Source organism: Ctenocephalides felis, unplaced genomic scaffold (genome assembly GCF_003426905.1).
Source record: "Ctenocephalides felis isolate EL2017-DRISC unplaced genomic scaffold, ASM342690v1 CF-g0.4_SCAFFOLD_00678, whole genome shotgun sequence".
In the NCBI taxonomy this organism is placed as follows: Eukaryota; Metazoa; Arthropoda; class Insecta; order Siphonaptera; family Pulicidae; genus Ctenocephalides; species Ctenocephalides felis.
In genome coordinates, this window is record NW_020536832.1 from 19,788 (window position 1) to 31,897 (window position 12,110).

Consider the following 12,110-nt stretch of genomic DNA (forward strand, 5'->3'; position numbering starts at 1 on the left):
TCTTTGAGTATGCTCTCTTAATTGAGACATTATCAAAATTCTTGCCCTTACATTTTAAGTTTCCGAAATATTTGAAAACTTTTCAGAACATTGTATACTCTGTTGGAATTTATCCTTTAAATTATTGCATTGCATTTTAATCCTGAAACAAAATTTGATGTATCATACATCTTCTGGGTGTTAAGGCACTCCTACGCCTTATCATTGCATTCTGCGGCAATTTGTAGCTACCATCAGGGACTTCTATTGAATATATTGTTATATCATATTAATTGAAGATATTGTAATTATCATATTAAATATTTTTGCTGCAATTAGTATGAAACAATACCTTTTCGGAAAACTGGTGTCAGAATAGGTGACTTTTAACCTGCACTTCACAATCTTAGAGGTGCTGCAAAAATCTTTTTCAAGGTGTTTAGGCTTCCATCTCCTAAGAACATAAGATTCATTTATTAATATTTTTTTGCAAATGTTATGGAAGTATTTAGAGTTATAATTACTTGGCTTTGTTCTTGGAGTTGCAGATTTTTCTTCTGGTTCTGTATCAGAGCATTATCCAGTGACTTGAAAACTATTCTGTTATTGCCGTAAAGGAGACACTTCTATTTGGTTTCGATTTCAAATTATCGTTGATTTGTGCCACAAACCGAAGAGTTAGGTCATCCATTAAAAGATTATTCGCCCTCTGCATCCAAATTGAAAGCATCTTTTTACACACAAATATATATAATATATATTTACACAATATATTATATATATAACATTTTAAAAGTATTGTGATGATATATATTCATTATATGCATAATATATCATTATATACATACCTGATAATTAGATGCCGGAAAGACATGCATTTTTTTATTATATTTGGGGTTATAACAATTTGGCACATAACACTTTAACATTTTAACTTAATAATAAATAAAAAAAGTATTCACCAAAACATAATTATATATAAACAATCACAGAAAAACAAATATAACATCTCAACTACAATACGCGATGACAATTTGACAACTTATAGAAAATGGCCGATCAAATCAATGTAGATCAAGCCAGCCGCTCGATCAATGAAATTGGAAATCGTAGCGCCATCCTTCGAACCCCTTCGAACTATTCAAATACCAATCCATTTCAAAACACGGTAATCTACATTTGTTCGGAGATTACCGGCCATGCGAATAGCATAGACCTTATTGTATAAGGTCAATATTAGAATACCCCGTGTTTATGTATATAGACGTTTCTCTCGCCCGATTTTTACGTTCGGACGGAATACTTAAAGGGTCCTCCGCTCGACGCGATGGCGCTGCTTTTGGCACTAAAATTAATGGCGCAAAATTTGAAATGAAAATTAATGAATTTTAGTACACGGGTATTTGAAACTAAATTTGGTATTACAATCGTATTATGTTTTGTAATGATACAATAATAACAAAAATATACTAGTTAATATTATATTATAATAAATATACACTGGTTTATATATAATACATATCACATCTAATCTACTGGAATAACTTTTACACTTTCTTCTACTTATTAATATAAATATTTAGTAAAATTTAGTGAATAATGCATTATAGTGTTAGTTCATTACATCGTCTATCATTCTTAACTCTCATTAACTAATAATCATCCCGTGCAAAATTTGGCATTTGATCCGTGAGAAGTGGTAATCTAATTTCAAACAGCTGGAATAGCTTTCTATTTGTGTATTATGTCTTTCTTGTAGAAGCGTATACTTGATTTCTTACACAATTTTCTAGAACTGACCCCTTTCTTTAAAGTGTATTATGATTAGACTAATGTGTCAATGCACTACATAGTAATGTAGTAATTATGTCCTCCATTTGAGTTTGAAGCTGTTCTATTCATATTGTCAAAGGGCATATATGTATTTGAGAGCAATTTCTGATGAAATCTTTATTAACAAATATACAAACATAAACGAACAAGAATCACCATTTTGTAAACTGACACAAAAATAAAACTGACGTTTCTTAGTAACCAATAGAAAACATTTGAAAATACTTTTTCATCGGCTCACCAGCGCCAAATCTGCGACTAGAAATGGACCCCTAAGTATTCCTTCTGAACGAGGATTTTGTTCTAAGTGAAAAGGCCCTGCTAAGGTCTATGGAGAATAGGCCCTGTTAGCAAATGACAAATTCCTAGCATGTTTTAAGGTGGTGTTTACACAATTGGCTATGTGCGAAGGCATGGAAGGGGAAGTCAAATCGACCGAAGCGTTCGTAGTGGCTAACTTGGAGCACTAAAAGGGGCTATTATAAACAAAATTTTAAACAAAAACACATAAAATATTTATTTATTTCAAATTTAAATAAGATAATTAAAAATGAGCCACCATAGCTGTTCTGTAGTGGGCTGTAGAAATACCAGCAGAAAAAGTGACTGCAAATTCTATACATTTTCTACAGCTAAGTGGAAAGAAAATCAACGGGAAAAGTGGATCGCAGCGGTTAGAAGAATAAAGTAAGTATCATAACCTTATTGTTATAAAAATACAATTCGGAGTATTATGAATAGTTGTAAAATTGTTATGTTTAGCAAAAAGAAAAATTATAAGTCGATAAATTGTTGTATTATCAAAATTTAATGCTTACTAAAAAAATTGTTTTGTAAAACAATGTAATTAATACAAGCCTGAAATAATGAAAAATACATATTTATATATTGTATATTGATTATGTATAACTATTATCTATATATTAATTACATTTTATTATATAATAATTGTAATTTTATGATTAAAAGAAAAATAAAAGTTATCACATAGCGAAAAAATGTTTATTTTGCAAACAGTTTAATTAATACAATGCTGAAATAATGCGAAATATATATTTGTAGTGTTGATGGATCACCGTGGGTTCCCAAGCATTTGCAGTGAATCGGTCGAGGTATTGAGTCCTACCTACTTGTCAACAATATATCCTTCAATAAGTTAATTTCGAAAAGTTAATGTAGTTTTTTTCCTGCAATTTTATTTGATGGGTCTTGTCTTTATAATAATGTCTAAATTATGTCTTTATAATAATGTCTAAGTCTTTAGTTTGACCAAAAAATTGAATAAATTAATTTACTATTTACTTATTCTATTGATAAAATATTATTTATCATTATTATATTGTTTTTATTAAGAACTATTCCGAGTTTATGACATAAGCTTTGAGGCACTTAACCTTACAAATATTTACTGCATTTCTTTAATTAATTAATCATTATACTTAACAATGTTTTAAGTACGTTGAAGTAAATTTAATAATTTCAATAAACATTCAGCGTTCACATTATTACTGTATCTTGTTTATTATTATTTATAACAATTATTTAATCATAGATAAAAGAAGAGTATTTAATATCTTTTTTCTTTAACAAACATGTAAAACCCATGAAAACCACACACTGATAACCCCAATTAGTTCATATTTATTACGGCGCTGCATGGGCGCTGCAGTCACGCTCGGAGCGAATAAGCACGCCGAAAAAAAGAAATTATAGTATAGTCATAGATAAGTAAACATTATAGTAATGAAGATTATAGTAGATAGTAATGAAGTAATCGTAACAGCGAATGCAACATAAAAAAGTTGAAAGCACAGTGCAAAAGATTTGACAAATCTGTAATGTGTTACAGCATACCGATATCATTAACATTGCAATAAACAATTATTTACTTTAAAATGTCCGCTGATTTACATGTGGAAATTTTACAAAAAAAATAACAGGTTTGTACAATTTGATATAATAACTATTGACACCATCTTTATAATAATCACTTATCTATTTATTCATTTCAGTGCAGCTGCCAAAAATGACATTTTACAAATTGCAAAAGTCTTTCTTAATGAAAAAATAAATGTCTATATTCTTGGAACAGTAATAGGACCAGATACATTCCTAAAATTTAATGAAGAATTCCTCTATAACCATGTAGATTCTATTACTATTTGTAATGAAAATAAATTGTCAGGGGTATGATTCCAATTAAAGTGAAAAACTATATAATCATCATATCCATTGTAATACCATTGTCATGTAATTATATAATATGCTCTTCCGCTTATATTAAAATTCTACACCATGTTTTATTTTAAAGTCCACATAACTATACTTTTACTGAAAGGTCTTGTGTTTCTTACTCTTTGATTTATGAAAAATTAAATACAACTGTTTGATTATTTATTTTTCAATTTATAGAATACTCCTATCACTGACAATAATATCATATACCATGTATATCGGCTTGATGAAGCAGGCTCTCAAGCTGAAACTATTGAGGTAAAATAGTTGTGATATTGAATTATTATTAAGTGCTATTTCTTTTCAAAATTTGAGTCCTACTTTATATGCTACTTTTTTAATGTTGAATTATCATTTTCTAGGATTATGATGATGATACTGGAAGTGAATTATCAACAGCTAACCATTGGGTGCTGCCATCAGTGGATTTCCATGGTCTTTGGGAAAGCTTGATATATGAAATTGACATAAAAGAAAATGTAAGTTGCACTTAAATGTTATTATTTTGCAAAAGCAGTTTTTGAGTTTCTATTTGAAAAATACTTTATTCTCATTATACTACCTTTTCTTTCAGTTGTTAAAATTTGTAGAGAGTACTCTGTTATTTTCTGATAAAAATGTGGATTCAAATATAATAACATGGAATCGAGTGGTACTTCTTCATGGGCCTCCAGGCACTGGCAAAACTAGTCTCTGCAAAGCTCTCGCATAAAAATTATCTATAAGGATGAGTGATAGATATACACATGGTCAATTAATAGAAATTAACAGCCATAGCTTATTTTCAAAATGGTTTTCAGAGGTAAGCAACGTAATGACAAAACTTTCCACTTCCTACAAAAATTATTAGTGGAACTTCAAACAGGTGAAGTGACTGCAAAATCAGTCTTGAAATATAACAAGAAATATGAAATATTATTTAGAGAGACTTAATATGATTTTTTGAGTTTGCTTCAAAATGCCATGAATTATAGACTACTGATAAAATTTTGTAGTAATAATCAGATCTGAATAGTTTTAAAATCAGTTCAGAATTTTATGCGAAAACATAGGTGGAAAACATTGCACTTTTCTTCTAATTGTAAGAGAACGGCTTGGCCGATAGTCACACACTAGTCAAACCAGGACCAATTCTGCCATTTCTGCTGACATTCACATATACCTTTCCCTATTTTGGTATCAAATGGTTCAGAATGATTTGAAATGTTGAGAAACTATAAATTAGCAGAGCAGATTTTCTGAATAAAGCATAAACTATTCTTGCTAGAAGTTGAAAAATAAACAATAGCAAATATATTTGCGTACATATATATGTCAAATAATATTTAAAATTTCAGAGTGGGAAATTGGTTATGAAGATGTTTAGAAAAATTCGTGAAATGATCAATGATCCGCAAGCATTAGTGTGTGTATTAATTGATGAAGTGGAATCATTAACACATGCGAGGCAGTCATCTCTTTCTGGAACCGAGCCATCAGATTCAATTCGAGTAGTTAATGCAGTACTTACACAAATTGACCAAATACGTCAATTTCCAAACGTGTTGATTCTAACAACATCGAATATTAATGGAGCTATTGATCTGGCCTTTGTTGATCGGGCTGATATTAAGCAATATATAAGTTTGCCATCTCCTGTAGCAATTTATGAAATTTATAGAACATGTATAAATGAATTAATTAGGGTAAGTAACAACTGTCTTTATTAATATATTATTAATTTTAGTCTTATCACTAAATTATTTCAGGTTGGACTAATAAGTAAATCCCAGGATTTACTAAATCACCATATTATGAAAATTATCAGAAATGTGAAAGACAATGAAAATTCCAGCGTATCTAATAAATTAAGTTTGGATCTTTATAATATTGCTGAACAAAGCGTAGGAATGAGTGGAAGAACACTTAGGAAAATTCCATTTTTAGCTCATGCTTTATATTTTAATAAAAGTTCAACAACAATGGAAGACTTTTTAGAAGCAATGCTGAAAGCTATAGTTAAGCAACATTCAGATACTGAAGTTTTCATGAAAGGAGTTAAGGAAATGTCAGTCGCTTCTCAATAATCAGGTCAAATATTTTTCTATTTAAGTTTTCTTGAGATACATGAATATACAAGATGAATGAATTTCTTGTTACTGAATATTGAAACTGCGTTCAACATAGGGATAAATTGAGATTTAAAAAAATGCAATGCATTTTAAATCTCAATTAACTTATGTATTGAGAAAGCAGACATCAATTTGTTTTATATTACATTACTAATAGATTTTAATTTATTCATTGAGATTGGCTTTTTGAACCAATGAAAAAAAGGAAAAATAATATAAAGAACCTAATATTTTAATTCAGTTTGTGGATACTATAAATCTGTTTATAATGTTCTTTTACTTTGCAAACAGATTTTAGTATTTGTATTTGATAAATTGTAAATAGGCTGATTGAATTATTTAACAAAAACTTAGTTATAGCTCTGCTGTCTCCTAACTACTAGTTATTTATTTCACACTTTTCATCCCTAATCACATTTCATTAACTTTAACTACATTAACAAATTTCATAAAATATATTTATTATGTATTTGATGCAACATGGTTTCTTACACATCTTTGTCACAAAAAGGTTAAATTCAATAATATTATATCCATATAATATAGTTTACAATATTTTAATAAATATCACATTCTTATATAAATTGTTAGGTATTAATAATTCTAAACTTATGGTGATAAAATGAAAAAGCACTTATTTACAGCAAAACAATTGAGATATGATCGCTTTACACATGAAGACATAATGTGTACTATTGCACATCAGTAATTTGGTTTTTACATAGCTCATTGAAATAATAATTTGAGCAAGCAATGTCTGTCATTTTATACTCTTAAAAGTTGAGCGCAGCATCATATTGACAAAATAAAATAGCACCTTAATGAACTTTGATGCTGCTAACCTTCAAAAAAAAGTTATTGCTTTCAAAAATAAGCTCAATGACAATGAATTCATTACACATGGTCAATTAATAGAAATTAACAGCCATAGCTTATTTTCAAAATGGTTTTTGGAAGTAAGCAACGTAATGACAAAACTTTCCACTCCCTACAAAAATTATTAGTGGAACTTCAAACAGGTGAAGCGAATGAGTTAACTCATTCAGGAGCTATGTAAAGATCAATGTGAAATGGCTGTTTAACAAAGTTTGCTAAAAGCATTTAATAATTAACAATACTACATAACATTTTAAAACTATACACATTGTATTATGATAATTGTGATTTAAAGCTATTCAATATACATCGACAGTCAACATTAAAATTTATCATAAAAATATGACCATTAAGATCTCTGTTAGATGCCATTTATAATAATTAATCAGGTCTATAAATAGGTATTTTGGGTATGAATTCTATTAGAAATACATATTCCATCATGGACGATGAATCACAATGTTGTTTAGTTAATCGCCAATGAAGACCTAATTTGTGATACAAGTGACTATTTTCCCACTCCAAAAGCTTTTCTAATGAATTTTGGGCCTATAAAAATTGCAATGGATAACATAATTGATTCAACAATCATTTGGCAAAATAAAAAAACTTACCCTCTTACTAAGACATATTACAGGCCAAAGAGAACAACCGAGAGTACAGCAACAACATACACAGCCACAAAACAACCATTTAACATTGACTGGTAATGTTTTCTTTAATACACTATTAACTCGGGATATTGTTGCTTTGAATTCTTCAGGCGCCACTCGTGAGACCAAACCAGCAGGAAATTCTGTGTTAAAGCGATTACTTAGGCCAAAACTGTAAAATTTACAAGAAAATATTATGAACAAGAAACAAACAAAAAAAAATAAAAATAGCTACATAAATACATTAAAACAATTGCAAAATATTTCATCTTGTTTGTTATTTAATATTCTGCAAAATACTATGTGTTACTCTACATTTTTTGAATGAAAAATAAAATAAAACGACAATGACTGCATAACAACTGCTGGTGAATAACATTAAGCACAAGCAGTAAAGGTATATATATATTTATATAATGTGTAGTACTGCCTTAAGGCAGGTCCATAAGCTGAGTTAAACTTCAACTCAATTCAGAATAGAGATTTTCCAATGCCATATCACACCGCAGTGCCCAAAGTCGGGCTATGTTCAATTGAAAACATTTTTTTCTTATACATTTTCAATTGAAAATGGACATTGTTACTGCACAATATCAGGTGTTCCAAATATGTATGTATATGTATATATATATATATATATATATATATATATGCAAATGTATAATTTCCATGTAGTTTATTTCCTTATAAGCAGGGCTTATTTTTCATTTCACATTTATTCTTGTTTGTATAAAAACTTTACCATTTGCATTTAATTGAACCCTCAATCAATTTTAGAGGATCAATTTTCAGAAATTGAAATAAAAAATGTAAATTCAGATTTCAGAATAATTTTTTTTTTTTTTTTTTTTTTTTTTTTTTTTTTTTTATTTTAATAATTTTTACAACTGTCCTGAAACGGACAACAAGTAAAATATTTGACATGAAACTGAAGGCGTTGGCAAAATACAAATCATCTGACCATTGCCAGTGATTTGTCGAATGGTCTCATCTATTGTTGATTAGTGCAGAAGAAATTTTCTTTTTAATCGGGCCCTGGTAGAGTTGATTTGAAGTTTTCTCGCGAGCAAGTTCGGGTGGTCAGCTAGGCGATTTCTATATTTGTGTGAGTAAGCGATTATTTCATCCTTAACTGTGCTGGTGCCTGAGTCTTTGTGTATTAACCAATTTGGAACATACTTTGGTGCTTTCAAAATTTCTTTTAATAACTTGTTTTGAAATCTTTGAATTATTAAAGCGTTTGAGTTGGAAGTTGATCCCCATAGCTGTATGCCGTATGTCCAAATTGGTTTGATGATGGCTTTATAGGAGTAAATTTTATTATGAGTGTCAAGTTTTGATTTTCGTCCAAGGAGCCAATGATATCTTCTTCTGGTTTCTTCAAGCTGCTTTCTCTTTTTCTTAATGTGTTCTTTCCAGGTTAGTCTCTTATCCAGGTGTAAACCTAGATATTTGACTGTATCTGCTTGGTCTATAACTTCGTCATTAAGTCTTACTGCAGGACATGTCCCTTTGCAAAGAGTGAAAGTGATGTGTTTTGACTTGCTGCTGTTAACTTCTATTCTCCACAAGCTTAACCATTTTTGTATCACGTCAAGATGATCCTGGAGCATTTTTGATGTGATTATGGGATCTTCATGTGTTGCCATTATGCCTGTATCGTCTGCATATGTTGCTGTCAAAATGTCTTCTTTCTGTGGTAGGTCCGCAGTGTATATGAGGTATAATAGTGGCCCAATTACACTACCTTGAGGCACACCCGATCTGACAGGATGTAATGAAGATGTTTCACCCCTTACACTAACAAAGAATGTTCTACCTTCCAGGTAGGACTTTATTATTAGGTATATATCAATCGGCAATGCATTTTTTATTTTGTAAAGTAGGCCGGGATGCCACACCTTATCAAATGCCTGACTAATATCGAGGAAAACAGCTGAACAGTAGTTCTTGTTTTGGTAAGCCTTGTTTATATTGTTGACAATTCTATGAATTTGCTCTGGTGTGCCATGTTTTTCTAAAAATCCAAATTGATGCTCAGGGATAACGTTGCTATCATAAATAAATGGTTTTATTTTACTAATTAAGACCTTTTCAAATATTTTGGATAACGTTGGAAGTAAACTAATTGGTCTATAACTTTGGACTTCATTCGGATTTTTACCAGGCTTCGGAATAATTATTATTTTAGCAATTTTCCATTGATCGGGATATGATTTAAGTCTTATTATACCGTTAAACAGGATTGTTATGAAACGGTAGGCTTTGTAGGGAAGCTCTTTAAGTATATTAATATTAATGTTGTCTACGCCAGGTGCTTTTGCAGATTTTGCTCTTCGGATTTCATTTGTAATTTCTGGAACTTTGATAATGATGTTTGATGAAAAATTTGACTGAACTTCTTTCAAAGAATCAAAAATAAATTTTTCTTCTTGTTCCGAGGATTTTGAAGAATTTGGTGTAAAAACTTCCTTGAAGTAAGCCGAGAAATATTCTGCTTTTTCTAAATCACTGCATGCCCAAGTGTTATCCAGTTTTCTAATTGGAGGTATAGTAATGGCAGGTCGTTTTAAGTTTTTTGTGGCTTACCAAATCGAATGATCTGATATTGTTAAATGGGATAAAAAGTCTTGAAATTGGTCGTTTTTGAACGTTGTTATCTGTTGTTTAATCAATTTAGACATTCTGTTCAATTGCGTTTTGTCTTGTGGAGATCTGGTTAGCTGCCATCTTTTTCTTAGCCTCCTTTTCTCTGCAATAAGAGCTTTGGTGTCTATGGAGCAAGTGTGGATTTTCTTTTTAATTTGTGGGGGGGTACTTTTTCTAGCTGCGTCTATTACAATTGCACTAAATTTATCAACAGCATTTTTCAGGTCATGTTTGTTTTTCAATGGTATATTACAGTTAAGATTTTGCTCTATAATGTTTCGGAATAATTCCCAGTTTGTATACTTGTTAGTTAAAAAATCATTACTAAAAAATCATTACAATTACTTATTACTTATTTGCTATTTTTATTGGGTGAAACATAATGTTGTAACTAATATTGAAGAATGTTTTATACTTTATTAATTACTATTAACAAATTATTTTGTTGCATTCTTACTAGGCGATGGAAGAAAAAAAGGTATTGCAATGTTTTAAATGTAAGAGAAATTAAATTTTATTAAATCAGATATTTTTTCCTGTTTGTTTCTTTAACTTATTGTGTTTATTCATACAATTTCTGTACTTTTGATTATATATAAAGCAAAATATAAATACTGTTTCTATATATATATATATATATATATATATACAATGTAATCAATCATATATTAATGTTTATATAATAAAATGATATCATTAAGGCAACAACAAATTGTTTTACAGTAGGTACAAGTGTTATTCATGTGACCCACCCGATTGCAGTATAAGCAGTGTTACTGAGCATTGTAATAATGCTATACAGGTTTTTAAAAGCTCTTATATTTATAAAGTGTAGTTCTCCATTATATCTAGCTTCTTATTATTTTTATTAGTGCTGGAAATCCACAGTTCGTGGTCCTGATGGGAACGTTATGGTATCTAGAGGATGTACTACTAGTTCAGATCAAATACCATTTGTATGTCGATCTTCTGGAAATTTGACTACAGGTCTAAATAGCATAAGTAAAAGACACACATCGTCAGCTACTCAATATCACATAGAATGCTGTACTGGGGATTATTGTAATAATGGTTCTTTTCCTATACTGCATCCACATCCATATAGTAGAGGTTAGTTAATTATTTGTGATTTTACATATTTTAAGTACTAAAAGATTGGTATAAACATTAGCATTGTCCTTTAATTGACACTCTAACGAGTAAATAGAAGTTCAAATTAAATTTTCATCTTTTTTTTCTTAATTAGTTGGTCTTGTTTTTCAATGATCATACATTTCAAATATGTATATTATGTGCTGCTTTTGAATATTTGAATGTTGTTTATTTTGTAATCTTACTGAGTTCACTTAATTATAGACTATAATTACTATTTTTATATCTGTTTGATCTACTAGAATTTAGTATTTAACATTGTCCATTTCATCCAATCAAATTTCTATTTTCATTAAGTATAAGTTTTTTTTCCAGATAAAGTTCAACCGTACCCTGAATACTTTGGGTATGCTTTCAAATTGTGCTTGGCAATCTTAGGCCCAATAGTTGTTTTAAGTTTAGTTGTTGGAATGATTTTAATTATCATGAGAAGACTGCATCGTAAACGACTCATGAGGAATCGAAAACGAGACCCTGAAACTTATTATGCTGGAGATGATGTTGTGAGAGCTACAGCTGCAGGAGACAGTACATTAAGGGTAAGTGAATTTATTATATATATATATATATATATATATATATATATTAATTTGGAAATATGAACAAACAACACTCTTCTTGC

At 29.7% G+C, this 12,110-nt stretch overlaps 1 protein-coding gene and 1 long non-coding RNA gene across 2 annotated transcripts; one reads left to right on the top strand and one right to left on the bottom strand.

The window, feature by feature from the left end:
• On the bottom strand, nucleotides 1–903 carry LOC113367266. The gene is made up of 4 exons (XR_003366303.1): nucleotides 828–903; nucleotides 504–688; nucleotides 332–433; nucleotides 1–243 (listed from the first exon to the last, which is right to left on the bottom strand). It is a non-coding gene; the product is annotated as an uncharacterized LOC113367266 (long non-coding RNA).
• A 2,674-nt stretch (nucleotides 904–3,577) lies between these two features.
• LOC113367252 (pachytene checkpoint protein 2 homolog) lies at nucleotides 3,578–11,249 on the top strand. The gene is given in 9 exon segments (XM_026608879.1): nucleotides 3,578–3,752; nucleotides 3,825–3,999; nucleotides 4,225–4,305; nucleotides 4,410–4,526; nucleotides 4,622–4,849; nucleotides 5,385–5,732; nucleotides 5,796–6,117; nucleotides 11,060–11,138; nucleotides 11,209–11,249. Coding segments are annotated over 7 exon segments (1,296 nt in total). The 5' UTR covers nucleotides 3,578–3,723; the 3' UTR covers nucleotides 6,114–6,117; nucleotides 11,060–11,138; nucleotides 11,209–11,249.
• Nucleotides 11,250–12,110: the final 861 nt, after the last annotated feature.